An 18,605-nucleotide genomic window follows, 5' to 3' on the forward strand; every position below is an offset into this window, starting at 1 on the left:
GCGGGACGCCGAGCGGGGCAGGAGGCGCCCCCGGCCGCAGGTAGGTGCCCGGCCGCCCCGCGCGCCCCGGCTTGGCGGGGGAACTTCGGAGAGTTGCGGGAAGCAGAGCCCTGGCTTCCCTCTTTCCTGCCTTCCTTCTCCCGTGCTTTTAAAACGCGTCTGGTCTGGTAAACTTCACAGCAAGCTGTGAGTCCCCACGGACCTGTGCGGTATCCTGAGGGCTTGGGGTAAGACCGCGCGCAGGTCGGTGCCCCCGGCTTTCTCTGCCCAGCTGCAAGGGTCTTTGTGGAAGGCACGGTAGATTTGAGAAGAGAAACAGCGAAAAACTGGGGCGAGCGTTACCTATATGAGGCACCTATATGCAAGGTTATATATATTAAGTTCTGCGCATAAGGTGCAGAAATGATTTTTTTGGGGAATACCTGAAACTCCAAGGAGCACAGAGAGCAAACAAGCCACATGGTGAACGCCTGTCTGAGTRTTTCATCAAATGCAGCTCCGCTGGGTAGTGCTTCGTATAACTTTATCTTGATAATTCCCCAGCAAATTTGGCATCTGCTTTCTCATTGGCAAAACATGATAAAAATATACATAAAAAAGCAGAAACAAACAAAAGAATCCAAACAACACCAAAGGCAGATGTGCGTAGGGTTTGAAGTCATCTGAGCATTTTTGTAGCATTAGTTTTTCTTGGCAGGGTAAGGCTGGGTATTGTGCCTAGGGTGCGTAACACTTTCCAAATCTGTTTAGCACTAAAGAGAAAAAGCATGACAGAGGTGTTACCCAAGTATTTTGCTCTATTACTGTTGAAAAATGACAGATTTAGGAACATCAGGGTAGGGCAATGGACATACAACCTGGGAAGTGTCAGGGGGGCTGAGTGGGACCAGGAGACATGACAGATGTGAGAAGTTTTCCTTTCAGTTCTAGCTTGGGCTGGTTTCTTCCAAAAACAAGCAGTTTCCTCCTGGGATAGCTGTTTGTGCGCAGTTGCCTCTTGGCAGGTACCTGCTGCCTTACTTTGGCTCGGTTTGTCCAGCCATTGCTTAAAAAAAACCCAAGAAGAACACTTTTAGGCGAACAGCAAGAACAGTTCCAGCTAGATTAGCCTAGTTTTCATATAACAATATCAAAATAGCAACTGTAGCGTGACAAAAAGTATGTCAGAAAGTGAAAGTGTTGATTAGGGTAGGCTTAATTAAACCCTACGAGCAGTAAACTTCTTGTAAGGAAACGCCAACTTACTTTTCAAGACAACAACCTAGAAAGCTTTGAAATACATAGATTAAAGGTTCTGATGCCTTTTTCCTGAGCGATGGCCTCTCACAACTTTATTGCCGTGTTAGCCRTCATAGTCTCTTCCAGCGGGGAGGTCTTGGAAGGCAGGAACGGGGCTGAGCTGATCTGCSTCTCCGAGCCGGTCTCCTTGGCCTCCATAGGGTGTCTGAGTGCCATTCCGCATGGAAAGTGCAAGTGGAGCCAGGGCTCGCACCTCCTGTGCCTGGCGCGACCAGTGGCACAGGGATGGAGGGGATCCAGCACCCTGCTTTTCCCTGGGAAAGCTCCTCTTCCCACCTCTGCCGGAGCGGCTCTCCGGGTCTCCAAGAGTAACCCAAGTTAGGTCTTTTTCTTTCCCCAGACTTGGTCAAAGTCTTATGTTCCTGGCCCAGTGTGCTTGAGCACGCCTGTTGTCACATCCTGCAAAGGTTCACCTATTTTTTACAGGTGGGATTAAAGATAGTTGATCTAGGAAGGAGGACTGGTTGAACTTGGAAACCTGCAGTTGGTGCGAAAATTCAGTGTTTCTTTTGGGCTATGAACTGAAAAGACAAAACTCTTCAGCTGAAGGTGCAACCCCACAGTGCTACGAAGGTGCAACCCCACAGTGCTACGAAGTGGCTGCGAAGGGTGGGAAGCTTGTCTGAAATCCGAATCTTGAAACACAAGGAGAGAAACTTCAAGCCAGGAAGATAAAGGGGCTGCAATTGGTGATTGTATCATTAAATAAAATCACTGCACAGCAGCAAAAGGGAAGAGGCTACGTATGTTAAAGCGTTTTTTTTAAAGTGTCAATTACATTAATTGCAGATATATAATGTAAGTTATATTAGTGTTCTGTGGGCTAAACATAGTTTCATTAGAAGTTGCAGATTATTTATTTATTTATTTATTTATTTATTTTTACAATGCTTAATCTTAGTTAACTTGGGGAAAAAAAAGCCCTGTGTATAGAAGCATTTTGATATCTTCAGCTTTTGACAAGCTAAAACTTAATCAGTGGATTCCTAAAAGATTACTAGTTTTTCTTATGAGACCAGGATATATACATGGGAAATCTCATCACTGAAAGTTATCTTACTGATGGCAAAAATGCTCATAATAATAATCATAGTTCTGGTATTTTAGAAGTTTTCATGGAATTGAGTTGGGGTTTTTCTTCCTGCGTATTTCTTCTACTGTCTATTTTGTTTTATTGAAGTACATAATGGAAAGAGTTAAGTGTTGCATGCTTTGTAGTCTCAGTAGTTATATTTGTACCTATGATGTGTAGAGAAGTGGTTTTGAAGAGAGTAGTGGTGTGACTGCAGTTTGTAGAAACTTAAACTGACTCTTAGTATTAAAAGTGACTTAAACTTCACATATATTTTTAATTTGACCAAATTTCTAACTAATTGATTGATATTTTAGTTTGTAGAAAGTATTTGAGAATCTATTAATTCCTGCATTGAGGGCTTTTAATCTGTGTGACTAAAGCATAATGTCGGATTTAGCACTTGCTGCTTAAAGCGGGGAGGAGGCCAGGCTGGAAAGCACCGAGCTGCAGCCGTAGCAAAGGGCTGCCCGAGCAGGAGGGACTGAGGGCAGGCAAGAAATGCGCCTGGGTTAGAGCGGCTGCTGCTCCGTGCAGGAGCGAGCTGCTCCCTCCGGCGCTTTCTCTGGTTGGGAAAGGGCAGCCCCCGTGCTGCCTGTGCGAGGGAGGCCGGGGCTCCGCGGAAGCGGTGCCGGGTACGGGGCTGGCAGCGTCTGCGCATGGGGCAGAGCTGGCGAGCGAGGAGGCTGYGCCCGCCGCCCTTCCAGCGCCCAGCGCTCCCCTTCAGAGCCAGGCCGCCCTCGGGCAGCCCGTGGAAACTGCCAGCGTTCGTAGAGAGGTAGTTTACAGAACAGTGTTGGGGTTTTGGTACTGGGGAAGCCGGATTGCGCAGAGGATTTGTTACCTCCCCTCTTTGCCCATCAGGAGAGCCGCCTTCCCTGGCCGGCAGCCGGGAGAGCGGCGCTGGGAGAGGGAGCCGGTGCTGGAGGGGAGCAGGAGGAGCCTCCTCTTTCTCGGCCAGCTCCGAGCCAGGGATCCCTGCAGGGAGGGCTGCTCTCCCTCAGCCTGCAGGCAGTCCCGACCCGGCTCTGTTTGCCGGTGGGTTTGGCCGGCTGCAGGAGCGAGACAAAGGAAGTAGCAACTTTTCAGCATTTGCACCCCTAGATTTAAATGTGGGTGTAAATCAAGAGAGAAAGAGAGAAACAGGGAAAGGAAATGAAAGGCAGTTTTGTAGCCCAAGGTCCAAGGTGTCTGCGAGAAGGTTTTCAGCCGGCAGTGGTGGCACTAGGTGTTTACAGGGGCCAGTTAGGCACCCTGAGAGCGAGCGAGCACTTCTGCCAGCTGCCCCAGTACGGAGCTGAGCTGCACGCTTCCCAGGGGCAGGAGGTGCTTCCTTCCCAATGGGAACTGCCTCCTGCTGGGGCTGATGTGCTTGGTTTTGCTCACAGCTCCTTGCTTCACCCAGCGGGGAGGAACTGACCCTTCCCAGGGGAAATGAGCAGCTGCACCTTTAACAGCATCCCCATAATGTTTGAGGAGAGGTGGGCTGTGTTGAGGTAGTAGTTTATATTTATGACAGTTAAAGTGTTTTTAAACATTAAAATCAAGGCTAGGTTATGCTGACATATCCTGAGCTACCGGGTGCCACTGTTGTGAAGTGCTAAAAACGTAGCTAAAAATGATGGCAAAGCTGTGATGTGTGTGAGACTGAAGGGTGAGGTGAGGCTGTAGTGCTCCCTTGCTCTGAAACGGGCCTTGGTGAACTTCTTGTGATCCAAGACGTGCCATCCTAATTCCAACTATTAAAAGTGCATCACCATTTCTCTTTTTTTTTTCTGCGCGCTCTCTCTCTCTCTCTCTCTCCCCCTCTCTCTTTCTCTCTCTCTTGTTTCTCTTCTAAGTGCCTTTGGCTTACTTCCAGGAACTGCCCTGTAATTGCAAAGGAAACCATCAAGTTCAGTGAAGTATCAGGAGCCTCAGTACGTGCTGGAGACACTTTCAGTCCTAGGAGGGAGGAACCCAGGAGCAGCAGTGATACATCCTGCTACGATGTATCTCGTCAGCGCCCGCCGGGCCGCTGTGGCCACGTTGTTTGTGCTGCTCTGTGCTGCGCCACTTCGTGCCTTAAAGTCTTCRGTTAGGGTGAGAGCTCGGCCCATGGAGCTGTCAATGCGCTCGTCTTGGSACGCAAGCAGCGTTACCAGATCGAATCACTAGTTTTTACTGACAACTAAAAACCACTGAATGAATCACAGTCAAGGGCATACTAGGCCTCATATATGTATATTTTTTTTTCCCCAAAAAAATCTGCACCCCAAAATAAATTTGTAGATATAAACACTGAAAAGAGTAAAATACTTAGCCTATGTGTTTTACTCAGATTTATTAAAATAAATGTACGTAATCATGATAAATTAATATTCTTAATCTAAGTAAATCTGTGGCTCTTTTGTTGTTGTTGTTGTTTTCATTCAAGAAACTCACACAATTCCACAAACGATCTGTGATAGTTCCGGGGGACCTTTTCATAATGCTCCTCAGCAGCAGAAAACCCTCTGGGAAAAACTTTCACGCGTCCAGTTCTGCGGGACATTCCCATTCCCCCGCAGCAAGTCTGAAGAAGCCGGTTCCTTCCTCTCCTGCTCCCAGCCAGTGTTTCACCCAGGTTTTTCCAGCACTCGCAGCCCCTGACAAGCAGAGCACCCGCTGCTCTACCAGGGGCCCCACGAACCCTGTTTCAGTTTCGGTTCCKCTCTCCCAGTGGGGTTAATGTCACAGCAGCATTTGGCCCGGGGTTTCCTGCTCCCTCCAGCTCCTGCTCCAGCTCCTGCYCCTGGCCGAGCGCCTGAGGGGCTCCCTGCRCCCTTCCCTGCACCTGGGCTGGTGTCATGGAAGGGACTGGAGAAGCCTTGGAGAAGCTCAGGCCTGTTTTCCTTGGCTTCTTGGTGCAGAGAAGTGAACGCTGGCCCGTGGCTCCCTGCGCCAGAGCCGGGGACACTGCAGGCCGCAGATGCCGCTCGTGCCTCCCGTCTTGCTCGGGAAGCACTTCCCTGTGCAGATGTTTGGTTGCAGATTGCCAAGTCCTGCCTTATCACCATGCTCTGCTCGAGGACGTCGTCCTGCCCCCACCCCGGCTGCTTTAGTCTTTTAGGAAATMAAAAAAATATTTTTTAACTGCTGTGCTTAGTAGCAATTATTAGCGCTTAGCTGTTAGCTTTTTCCTGTAATTATGATGCACTGTTATTCCAGGAACCAAGACTGGGATCCAGTAGTTCAGGAGGTTGCTTTGATTCTGGAAGAGAAGGACAGGAAAGGGTTCAAATGCAGGTTGTTTCTCTGCATGTAGGTACAAATGCTGTTTCCTTTTCCTTCAGTCAGAAACATCTTTAAGTTTCAGAGGAGCAGGATTAATGCCGTGATTTGCATGACAAGTATTTTTAATTAAAAACAACAACAAACCCCAGCACGGCTGAATCAAGCTAACAAACTTCTTTCAAAACGAACAGACAAGAAAACCTTTGCTCCTTCAGTATCAGGTTTCATTAGAAACAAATGCTATAGTGGAGTTTAGTAACTCTTAGGCAGGAGGATGTTGACTCAACTCTAACTGTAACTCAGAGGAGAGGGAGATCCTCCAGTAAAGTCTTGGTTGTGTGACAATAACATCAGCTCCGCGGTGATTGTGACACTTTCTCTACCAAGAATTCTGTAAATCTAGAAACAAGATGTTCTCAGCTCTTCTAGCTCAGTTTCACAGCAGAATGCGATGCATTAAAAGCCTTTTTAATTGTTGACCTTCTAATGGGCTGCTTGTAGGTCCCACTTCCTGCAAATCTCATCTTTAAATTTGCAAATGTAATTAGTAAGGTAGGTTTCTTGGTATATTCTCAGAAACACTGTTTTCACGTAGTTAAGTGTGGTCAGACTTGTGCTTTCTCATTATATCTTTATCTTACTGCCTTTATCAGGTACTCATTAATGAGTGAAGGATCAAAAGGTGGAGCGGTGGCCAAGAAGCAATGGAGAATAAAAGTTTAGAAGGTTCCCCATCAGACCTAAAGTTAGTGGCCCATCCGAGAGCAAAGAGTAAAGTGTGGAAGTACTTTGGGTTTGACACCAATGCRGAAGGATGCATATTACAGTGGAAGAAAATCTACTGCCGCATTTGCATGGCCCAGATCGCCTATTCAGGAAACACGTCCAACCTTTCCTACCACCTGGAGAAGAATCACCCCGACGAATTCTGCGAGTTTGTGAAGAGTAACACGGAGCAGATGAGGGAAGCCTTTGCTACGGCCTTCTCAAAAATCAAGCCGGAGTCGTCGCAGCAGGTTGTTCAGGACAACCTAATTATGAAGACCTACCAGAATTACGAGAACAAAAAGCATCAGGAGCTGACGGCCGCRGTGATCAGCCTGATCTGCGAGGGCATGTACCCCGCCTCCATTGTYGACGAACCCACTTTCAAAGCCCTCCTGCGAACCGCCGATCCCAGGTATGAACTTCCCAGCCGCAAGTATTTCTGTACAAAAGCTATTCCCGAAAAATACAATGCCATCAGGGAGATTGTGCTSAAGGAGCTCACGGAGGTTCTGTGGTGCGGCATATCCACGGACATGTGGCGGAGCGAGAACCAGAACAGGTCGTATGTGACGGTGGCCGTTCATTTCCTCAACAGCAGCCCGTCCAACTGCTTGGCTGTCAACTCGCGGTGCCTAAAGACCTTCGAGGTGCCCGAGGATAACACGGCCGAGACTATTACGCGAGTCCTCTATGAAACCTTCATCGAGTGGGGGATCAATACAAAAGTCTTTGGTGCTACCACGGACTATGGCAAAGACATTGTGAAAGCTTGTTCTCTCCTGGATATTCCAGTGCAGATGCCCTGCTTGGGGCACACTTTCAATGCCGGAATACAACAGGCTTTTCAGCTCCCCAAGCTGTGCGGCCTTCTTGCCAGGTGCCGCAAGCTGGTGGAGTATTTCCAGCAGTCCACAGTGGCCATGTACATGCTGAGCGAGAAGCAGAAGCAGCAGAACAGCCTGCACTGCATGCTCGTGAGCGACCGTGTCTCGTGGTGGGGCAGCACGCTCGCCATGCTGCAGCGGCTGAAGGAGCAGCAGTTTGTGATCGCCGCCGTGCTCGTGGAAGACAGCAACAACCACCACCTCATGCTGGAGGCCAGCGAGTGGAATACCATCGAGGGCCTCGTGGAGCTCCTGCAGCCCTTCAAGCAGGTGGCGGAGATGATGTCTGCCTCCAAGTACCCGACGATAAGCATGGTGAAGCCGCTTCTCCACATGCTTCTCAACACCACCCTGAACATCAAGGAGAATGACCTGAAGGAGATCAGCATGGCCAAGGAGGTGATAGCGAAAGAGCTCTCCAGCACCTACCAGCACACCCCCGAGATCGACATGTTCCTCAACGTCGCCACTTTCCTGGACCCTCGGTACAAAAAGCTACCCTTTCTTTCGGCCTTTGAGCGCCAGCAGGTTGAGAACAGAGTGGTGGAAGAGGCAAAAAGCCTCTTGGAGAAAGTCAAGGAGAATACCTTTAGGACTGAGGAGAAGTTCTTCGCTGTTTCCGAAGAGCCCCCCGTGAAGAAAATAATCATCTCCTCCACGCCGCCCCCGACCAGCGTGATCAACAACATGCTCGCAGAGATCTTCTGCCAGACGGGAGGCGTGGAAGACCAGGAGGAATGGCACGCGCAGATCGTGGAGGAGCTGAGCAACTTCAAGTCCCAGAAGGTCCTTGGTTTGAATGAAGATCCCCTAAAGTGGTGGTCTGATCGATTAGCGCTCTTCCCGGTGCTACCAAAGGTTCTTCAGAAGTACTGGTGTATTCTGGCCACAAGGGTCTTTCCCGAGCGCCTCTTTGGTTCCTCGGCTAACGTTGTAAGCGCCAAGAGAAACCGGCTAGCGCCGGCGCACGTGGATGAGCAGATCTTTTTGTACGAAAACACTCGCAATGGGTCTGAGGCAGAGCCAGAAGATGAAGACGAAGGGGAGTGGGGCTTGGAACAGGAGCAGATTTTTAATTTGAATGACTCGGTAAATGTAAACAACAACTTCTTTAACATCCGTGACAGYGGGTTTGTTTAACAAGGCTGTCATGGTACATTCAATAACAGCAACAACAACAAAAAAAAAGGTATTTGTCTTAAGTTACCAAAAATAATTCTGTTTGATGCTACGGATGCTGTAAATATTGAACAGTTGTAACAAACTCAATTTAGCTTCCATTGTCTCTGTTTTTCCCACTGTCTTAAAACATGAATGACTTGTGATTAAACAGCACTGAAATGAATGAGGAAATAAATTCTATCAAGACCGTGATTTCTGCCTGTGGCCCAGATTTCAGAAAGCACTTATCCATGTGCTTCATTTCCGCTTCCTTCACTGGGACACAAACACGTGCTTATGTGCTTTCTACAACCAAAACATTTGTCCCAAGTAGGACCCTAAGTGAGGGAGCTCTTCATGTTCCTCCACATGTAAGCCCACTGTGGCTTAGGATGTCAGCTTTAYGTTTCAGACTTTATGACATTATTTTTAAAATCCATAGATCAGAGCAGCAAGGATTTTTAGACTGTATCAATTCTATAGAATAGATTAAAAAAAAAAAAATGAGCCTGATTTTCTTTTTCACTACCTCATATCTTTGGCCTGGTCTATGCTAGAAAAAATCAACTAATGCARCTGTGCCAATTAGGAGAGCGACGTGTTGTCATTTTAAGTGGCCCTGCCGTGCTGGCCTAGGCTGCAGCAGCGTGGCTGCGTTTGCACCGAGGTCATTTATTTTCTTTCCAGCCCAGGGTCGATGCTATAAATGCTTTCAAACTGGTCTTGTTGCCTCCGCCTCAGTCAGGTCGTGCCACGTAGCTCCAGCCGCTAAAGGGCAGTGCCCCTTTCGGGCTAGGCCAGGCCTGGTCGCAGCCTCCTGAGAGCAGCCTGGCAGGGCACAGGCTCCCGGCTGCGCTTTGCTGCCCTCACTGTGCAGGGGTCACAGGTAGCGCCGGGAGGCGCAGGACAGCCCAGAGCTTGGGCCCTGGGGAAGGGAAGAATGGAAAGAGGAGCTGGAAAGCCCCAAGGGCAATGGCTCTTTTAGCGTGTTTTATATTTACCTTTCAATTCAATGAGGACTTTGCCCAAGGTGGCTGGGGAATTTTGCTCACCAGAAAAGTAAAATAAGTAGCTTTAATATTATGTATATATGTTTAAATGAGGGGACCTCTCTATTTCCCCATCTATATTTAGTGACACTTTAAATTGTGTTTCTTTATTGTGTTAGCACTTAAACTTGTTTTCCTCYGGTCACTCTTTGGGTTCAATTTGTAGTTTGGACTTTGGTCTGGTCCAGTCAAACATTAGGGAACCGCTCCCGGTCAGTCAGCATGCGCTGGAACCGCTCCCCCTGTTTCTGGATTCCCACAGGAATTCCAACCCTTCCGAGGGCTCAGCGGAACCCCCCAACTCCTGCAAAGTGCCGCAGGTCGTGAGCGCCATGGTAGTTCATGCTGGGCACAGGGCAGGGCGGCAGCCAGCGTTTTCACAGGAGGCCTGGAAAGGGGTTTTGCTGTTATCCAGCTGTAATCAAGGTTTCCTTTTGGTTTTGTGTATATAATTTGTGTCTATCCTCTCTCAAAAATTTCCCAACTAGAGCTGGTTGGAATGGAATTAAATGACTTAAATGATGGTATTTCCTATTAGTTTTTAAAGGCTTAAAGATATTTTTAAATTAGAAGACTTGTGAAATTCGCTTCTTAGTTGCAAAGAACTGACTTAAATTTGCGTCGGTCTCAAGGGTTACACTGTTAAGCACAAACGTGTCTTAGGCGTCCTGGCAGTGCGACAGCCTAAGAGCAGGTTTGCCTGTTTGTGTTACGTGTCTACGGTTACGTTAAGCACAACGTTTGGGGAGAGACGGCTCTTGGAGACTGGTCATTACTCTTCTGTGGGAGAAGTTCTGTCGTCATCTGGTTTTCCCCAATGTTTGGTTATAGAAAGGGCCTAAGCAGAAGGAACGCAGAAAAATGAGAATTGCGGTGGAATCTGCTGTATTGCCGAACTGCTTGGTTGCATTTTACTTCACCTTCTTGTGCTGCACATGCGGGTAGGGAAGAATGAACTTTACGATAAAGGAGCAGTGAAGACAATAGCAGTGAACCGTCTGGCAAGTCCAAGCTCAGGAAAAGAAAACACGGGCTCCAGAGCTGATTTGGCCGCCGGAAAGCTTGGATTTTCTTGCCCGGCCTCGGAGGGTAGCGCACACGGGCGCGGGAGGGAGAGCGGCTCCCTGTTCCTGTTCTTAGAGTTCCCACTGGTGCTGGGGAAACTCTCTCCCTTGGGATGCCCCGGGAGCGGCAGTGGGGGCAGCTCTGCCCCTTCTGCCCCCTCCGGCCGCTGCTGCCGGCCCTGCGGAGCCGCCCGGCCACCGGGCCGGGACACACGGATCCCCCCTTGCAGAAACCCCACCCGAGCCGAAAACACCGGAGCGGATGGAGCAGATGGAGCACCCAGGGCTCCAGCTCTGCTCCCACCAGGAGCCACATCCCGGTTCCTCCCTCATGGCCCTAGGGCTGAATCCAGGTGGTTCCGCCCCTAATGCGGCTTTTCCGAGGCCAGGGCAGCGCGCTAGTCTCTTCCTTCGAGCTTCTTTTTTAATTTTTTTGGTATCCAAAATAAAGCGATAGTTGGCTCAATGGATATGTCTCAGCATTCTTAAAATAAAAAAAAAAAAAAAAGAAATAGGAAAAAAAAGGAAAATAACAAAAAGAACGAAGCCATTGTTAGTCCTACCCATTGTCTGTGAGATTTTTATTTAATGTCTTAAGCTTGGAATATTGTTGAATAAACTAGAACAATAAGTTAGTTACTAGATGATTTGTCCGATGTGTGTTCCTATCTACAGCACTTTATGACTTTGAACTCTTCCGCAACAAGGGGAGGTTGTATTCTAAGGTATCGACGCTATGCATTTATTTTCCTTCTGATGCTGTAAGTTATTAAAAAAAATGCTGTACAAATCTTTTGGATTAAAAATATGAAGATGAAAAATGTCAGTAGTTTAGACAGTTTCTCTTGTTTAAAAACGTGTTGAGTTTTTCATTTAACCTTGTTTTCTGTTGTCCTCTGGGTAAAGAAACAAAGTTGCAGAGCTATTTTAAATATTGTTACAACACGGGTAAAACTGTTGCTATTGCCGAGAGGGGGCCGAGAATTCATTTCAGATTGTGCTGTTAATTCAGATTGATGCTGGTGTTTCTTGACAGCTAATTTGAATCCCTGGTCTAATGTTTCCTGTTCTGTTTGGCACAGTTAAGGCATCACTTTGAGAGGCAATAGAGAGACTTCAGCTATTGCATACTGTCATAGTGGGAAAAAAAAAGAGTTTTTGAGTCCTCTTTCTCTCTCTCTMTMTATATACATATATATGTATATTTTWAAAAAAGGAAGAATAATAATTGCCTTTTGCTAATCAAGCAAAGTGTTTACAATTCAGGACTGAAAGCTTGTGGTAAGATTAAGAATGCAACTAAAAGGACTTGTCTCTGAAGCACCAGCCTTTAAACATGTTGCACCTTTCCTCTCACCATCGGAGGGCATTCCGAAGATAGAAGGAATCCCCCAAACTGAGATGAAGTTGAAGAGGTGATTTGTTCTCAACAAACTGTATATGAGATTCCTCGGTTTAATTTAAGGGCGGAGATATACATCCCAATGGAGTTCTGATTGGCAGCTGTGGGTTATTTGGGGAAAGGGCACCGGATTTACGTTTTTATTGTAACTTGTATCAGAGGTCTTACTGAGATAACAGCCAGGTCTTCTTAACAAAAAACTGGGTGCCTTGACTAACAGCAGAAGCCGTTGGGATGTTCACAGTATTTCTCTCTTTGGCCGTGTGTTAATTCAGTCGCGGTGGAGAGGAGCTCGGGTCGCTTTGCGCCTGTCGGGAGGCTGGAGCGGGTGACGTGTGGGGCAGGGAGCGGGTCTGCGGGCCGGCTTTCCCGTTTGCCGCAGCCTCCTGGGTGCTCTGCGGGTTCCTTTGGAGCCCCGTGAAAGGCCAGCGACGAACGTGCCCAGTGGGGACGCGTCCCAGGGGAAATGTCCCTGTRTGGGCCCGGAGCCTGGCGTGGCGCCCGGTCCGTGGAGAGGGGCACAGCCCGGCCGAGCGCCCGGAGCTGCCTCTCCCCACAGCGCCCAAGTCAGCCCTGAACCGGCCTCCCGGTGCGGGTGCTCCTTCCGTGACCGTGATCCAGCCACCTTCCTGGGAACGTCAGTATGCAGCCGGGAACACGAAAGGCAGAAGAACCTGGATAGCTGTGGTGGCCYGTAGCACTGCTGAGAACTGGAGTGTTCGGGGTCGCTGGTTACAACCTTGTCCTTTCCACACGGTAGCGCAAAGGGAAGGGGCTGCCGAGGCCGTGGTTTCTAAGGGAGGAAAAGCGTGTGAATTGGAGTGTCCCGAGCTGGCTGCTTGGGAAGCTTTAGCCTCTGCTTTAACCTCAGTGCCGGTTTTTGTCTGTTCTTCTTGAACAGACACGAGGGATCGTGTCCCTCTGCGGGACCGTGCGCCTGGGCCTGTTGGAGCGGTGCTCTGTGCACAGGCCAGATCTTCGTGTCGCACCGAGAGGGCTCTTGCTTGGCTCCCTGTTCGCCGCGTTTCTATTCAAATGCAAAATCTGTTTTGCTGTCTGCCCATATTTCCCCTGAATTGCTAGTTTTCTGCTAAGTTCAAGACGTGTTTTGCTTTCAGGAGATGTAGGGAAAGCACAGAATTGAAAGAAAATGATATTATTATTTGTGCTGGTGAATCGAATTTAAAAATGCAGCACCGTGTTTTGGCTGCCTTAAAGCACATCCCTAAAGCATCACTAGTGGCCTCCTACTATTTGAACTGGAATTTCAAAGCGTCTCTGCATTTTCTGTACATTGCTATGTACAGAATAATACAATAACAATCAGTTAAATAGGTTTTCACTGTTTGTCTTAGCTAYAGTTGTTCTCATCATTCCTGTGGCTCGGTTAAAATGACACAAAAGTACTGAGGTTCACTATAAAAAAAGACACAACACAGGCAGTTAGTCCTGTATTTTTTTTTTCTAATTATCAAATTTGATTTATCTTTCATTAAAAAGATGATCATTTTAAATGCGATCCTTTCAGACTCCAAAATGTTACTATTGCAGTTTTCAAGCAATATTATAGATGTTTCCATGCACAGCAACTTTGATTTACCTTTCTGCCGAAGCAAAGGCTGCGGGAAAGGAAGGGAACGGAAAGGAAGGCGCTGCCGCTGCCGCCTGCCAGGCTCCCGGCRTGGGGGCCCTGGGGGTGCCCTCCTCTCAGAGAAGCTGCGGAGACTTCTACCCGGCGCCAGCGTGTGCTGCTCTCCGTGCTTTACAAGTAGCACCTCTTCCCAATGTCTTCCGTGTGCAAAATCCCACATTATCTTCCCTGTCCTTCTCTGTGTTGATTGGAGCCGTGCCGAGTCGTGTGGCCAGCGGGGAAGCGGCTTCGTTCCCGCTCCACGTGCAGCAAACGCCGCTCCTTGGGTGCAGGAGCAGCTCCGCTCAGCGCAGAGGTGCTGGGTGCTCCTGGGGACAGCGACGGAGCTAGAGATTCCTCCCGTGAAACGGGGTGTCCCTGAACCCGGGGCTGCACCCCGGCTTATCCCATGCAGTCRAAGCGAGGGGGCCATGGCCAGCCGGGCACGCCCCGGGAAGGACGCTCGGAGCTGGAAGCACTGTGAGCAGCAGGAATTCTCGTTGTCCGTGGGGATGGAAACGAGGCCTGGAGCTGCCGCTCTTTGGGCTTTTAAGGTAACGGTTCTGGAGYGAAAGGGTAGTCATCTGGCTGGGAAGCCGTGTCTGGGAACCTGCAGTGCTTCGATTCCACACGTGTTTAATGCCGACGTGTAAGAGAGTGTTTTGTGGCTTTCCAATAAAGATGTTATATCGAACTGTTAGGCTACAGTTTCTATTTGGTAGCTAAATAACAGGGGATAGCATTTACATTGGTATTACTTATATAAATATCATGCCAGAACTATATAAATCCAGTAGTCAGAAACAGGCCTGGATAGCCTTGTTTTTTTTTTTTTTTTTTTTTTTTTTTAAAAAAAAAAAAAAAAAAAAAACCCCAAGGTCTGGTATTTTTTAAGTACACCAGAGTCAGGGTGGATGTATTTTAAATTGAAATTAAAATGAAGAACAAATAAACAAACAATCAAAAAGGCCCCAACAGCTGTTCTCTTTATTAGCACTGATAGGTGCTACAAATCAGATTAAAATGCAGCCATAAATGATCATGACAGTAAAATAATTTATCTAGCTAGATGAAGAGAATAGCTTTGTTTTATTAAGCACACTGAAAATCCATGTGTRTGATCTCATATTTAACAGCAATTCCCAAGGCAATGCAGGATTAGATGTGTTTTTTAAATGTGGTATCTTTGACCACACATTGATTTTCTGAATGTTATTTTCCCCAAAAACCTGTACTCACAAATGAAGAGAGTGCTGCTTTGCCTTTCAGTTTTAGCCATTTTGTGTCGCAGAATTTCTCCATTTCTAGACACCAGGTTTCATTCTTTTCTATTGTATGCTTTTTTAAATCCCGAGTCAGCAAAGAAGTTTTTAGTGACCATTTTTAGAGTCATACCAAGTAAGCTGTCAAGTCAGCATCAGAAAATCTCATGCTAGAAACATCCTGTTTCACGCCATAAACATCGTGCTTGAGAGGAAATCTTTGTTCTCATAAACATGCATTTCTTGTGAGTGTGAATGTGTGTAAAATAAAGCACTTTTGCAAACAAGGTACAGTTCTGTTTTGTRGAGACCAGTCTAATTTTATGTAAGTTTTTGTAATGGGGCACAGTCAGTCCTTGGGCTCCAGTTCTAAATTCATTGATCACACAGCAGAACTTACTTAAATGAGCAAAGGTTACTAACATTTACAATCTATAAAACCTTCAGTGCTTAATTAAGGAGAACAGATAGAAAGTGCCGTCCCTTGGTTTCTATATCCAGGTGGGAGAAAGAGGAGAGTAGGAAAGTACTAAAGATGTGAAGGCAGCCCACATTTCCATCACCTACAGTGGCGTATGTGAAGTCTTTAAAGTAAAATTTGCATTTTGGGAAAGGAAGGCAATTCTCTTTCATTGACCTACCCGTCAGACTTGTAGTGTAATTCCGTGTAAAACAGTAGTTTTTTTTTTTCACTTTTACTTTTTACTCCATTTTCTTACATAGGCTATTTAAGAAAACTGTCTTTATTTAGGCTCTTGCTGCCTATGTGCATAGGTGCTCTGCAATCAGTTAAACCTGCGGGGCTGCTCCTCCTTCTCTGACATGGCAGGGAAGGGTGTAAAACCCTCCGTGCTCTGCACATTCCCCAGGGTCTTCGTGCAGAGCTGAGGCAGCCTCAAAACACCCCTGCGCCCTCCGCAACGGCCCATAGAGCTGCTTTTAAGTAATAAGATGACGGAGACCAGGGGCAGGGCAATTTCTCCTTGTGGTCCGGCCTCCACACGTGGATGCCCAGGCCGCCGTGGCAGAGCCGTGGCTTTGCTCGCGCGCTCCGCCCTGCGGACGATGCACGTTCACGTGGGGAGCTCAGGCCTGGGAAGGCGCAAGGGGGCCCCTGCCGCAGCAACGGAGACTTAATCTAGCGCCTAAGCAGGTCACTGGTGTGGAGCGGGTRGGGACGCATGTCTGCCCCATTGACACTGCTTTTAAATCCTGCTTTGCCTCCTATTCGGGCAACCTGTGCCATAGTGCTGGCGTTTGCTTCGGTATCTGCTGCTTGGCTTCCATAAATCAGAGCGTGAGATCAGAAATAAACCAGAYGTGCTTTTAGGACGTGGTAAAGCTGGGCAGATGTTCACCCACATTGCAGGTGGCTTTCTCACTGATTTTGCCTGGCTTGGTGAATAGGAGGTGGAGGATGATATTTAATTTGCTTGGTAGTGCCAGGAATGCAAGAGGGGCATCGGTGCTAGGGGATTTCTGCAGTTTGGACAGATAAAAAGCAACTGTGTGCATGTTGTATCTGAAAATATGAGGCAGTCTCAAAGCAGAGATATTAACTGGTTCTTGTGAGCTCCTGCAAACAAAACAACCACCATTTGTGTCCTCCTTTCTTCCCCCTTTGCCCTGCCATCCCTTTGGCTGATCCTAACAAAGATTTTTAGAGATCTTTCTGGATAGAAAAAAGTCCTAAAAATGTTAAAAGCTATTTACCGATTACTAAGACTGTTACATATCGATTTTGTGCCTCTTTTTTCGGTTGTGTACTGATGGAAGATATAGTCTTTCTTTCGGCCAGGCGCAAGACCCTAAATAGGTTCGAGCGAGCGGAGGTTGGCAAAGCCTTCCCTTCTTGAGGCAGCAATCACTGCAGCTTTGCAGCTTTGCTCCGTCGGCTCTGCTGCGGCCCCTCTTTACCCGTCTGGGAAAGTCGCTGTGAGCTATGGGGAGGCTCTGACCCCTCTCTAGTGTGTTGGTCTGCTGCTCGAGCCACTTTYGGGTCTGTACGTGCTTAAAGGAAGATGAGGTCTGTGGGTTTTCCAGTGATTCTCTTCCTTTCTTCGGTCGGTCGGTGGCTGTGGGAAGGGCAGGGTGCAGATGGCAGCACTGCAGGCTGGCAAAGGCTGGGGCTGCAAAGTGATTCTGTCTTTCTTGGACCAAGATTAAGGCAACACAAGTTCGGCCTATGAAAGGAATCAGTGAGAGTCTTCATTCATTCTGCATTTTGGGAGAAACAGCTCCTTGATTTAGGTGTCCACACATAGATTTAAGTGGTTAATACTAGCAATACGTTTTGAAAGCCCCACCTTAGGAAATGGGAGGTTTTGAAATGCAAGTAGTTACATTATTTTTTTGTTAAATTCTGAGAGTAAAAGACTTAAAATAAAGCAGCTCCTCCGCTGCCCTATTTACATCTCGGTGATGTGGGGATGGCTCCGTGGTGCTTCGGCAAATGTACGGGAAGGAGCACCCTCTTTTATCTAGTCATTATTTTGCCTCTTGGTGTTTCAGGTTAGGTGATTTAGCCTTAACAAGCATAATCAACAGTTTCAGAAGATGTGAATGAGCATTTCCATTCCTTGGTCCTTTGTTCCTGGATAAAACACTAACTTGTTCTGTGTTAATGCACCACAGAATAAAAAAAGGCAAATAGGAATCTAATTTTATAGATGGGAGCTTGGCTGTTGCCTTAATGTGTGTGCAGCAGAAGCACGGACTGAGTGCAGAGCTGAGCAGCACCTCATGTKTGCAATGCCACAGCATCTTGGCACAGTGATGGCTAGATATTATCTGACAGAAAGCAGGAAAATATTATGTTGCTCTTTTCTCCTGGCTGCTAAATTCCTTGTTGCAGTTTCCTTTCCCTTCCAATTGTACATTTCCTTTTCCCCTCATGGTGTGATTTAATTTTTCAAACCTTGTACTGATTGATTCTTGTTCCCTGAGATTCACTCAAAACTTGCTAGATTTCCTCCATCTCCTTGTTTCTAGTTTAAGTCTTATGTGGCCTTTACTCTCAGGTCAGCGCTGCCCTCATCAATGTGATTCTTCACTCCGATCACCAGCCAGCTGTGCAGCGTGGGACTTCTCCAGCAACTCAGCATTTCTGCTTTCTGACATCTCTTTGGGGTTGCATCTGCTCACTTAGGTGACAGAGCACGTTTGACTGCTCTTAGTGTTAAAGATGAGGCAGGGAGAGTGTGAGCTATGAAACATGTTTGTTCCATAGTGTCACAGGCAAGGCCACTTCCCCAAATTCCACGACATCATCCTTGAGCAGAAGGTGCTGGAGCTTGCAGACGTGAGGCTGGAGGACATGAGGACACGGTGCTAGGGTGGAGATCCTCAKCACGGAGAACCTGCTGCCATTCCAGCGTGAGCCCAGTTCCCTTGGAACTCGAGGGCTGCTCAATGCGACATCTTGCTTGGCGTAGCTGTGAGTATGGAAGCAGCCCCGCAGGGTTTAGCAAGGCCGGAAGGCAGAGGAAGCAGCCGCAAACGCCAGGGCGCTGCTCTGAGAGGCCCTTCTGTGGGGGGACGGCAATAGGCCCTGGATTTGCCCCGCTCCGAGACCGTCCCCTCGCTTCGAAAGGAGCRTTTTAACCCAGAGCTCTGTCACACAAAGCTAGGGTAGTACTGAAGCCGTGTGGGCACTGACATGTTCCTGATTCGTATAGTTTATGATGCAGTTTTGAATTAATTGAATAAATAGAATCTTGTGAAATATTCTGAGATCTTTCCATTAAGTTTATGCAATTT

The 18,605-nt window shown here is 47.7% G+C and overlaps 1 protein-coding gene across 1 annotated transcript; it reads left to right on the forward strand.

Moving 5' to 3' along the window:
• The first annotated feature begins 6,240 nt into the window (after positions 1–6,240).
• On the forward strand, positions 6,241–10,229 carry ZBED1 (zinc finger BED-type containing 1). The gene has a single exon (XM_026035355.1). The coding sequence runs from the start codon at positions 6,331–6,333 to the stop codon at positions 8,416–8,418; it is 2,088 nt and encodes a 695-aa protein (XP_025891140.1). The 5' UTR covers positions 6,241–6,330; the 3' UTR covers positions 8,419–10,229.
• Positions 10,230–18,605: the final 8,376 nt, after the last annotated feature.

This window comes from Nothoprocta perdicaria, unplaced genomic scaffold, assembly GCF_003342845.1.
Source record: "Nothoprocta perdicaria isolate Ctin4 unplaced genomic scaffold, notPer1 scaffold_159, whole genome shotgun sequence".
Classification (NCBI taxonomy): domain Eukaryota; kingdom Metazoa; phylum Chordata; class Aves; order Tinamiformes; family Tinamidae; genus Nothoprocta; species Nothoprocta perdicaria.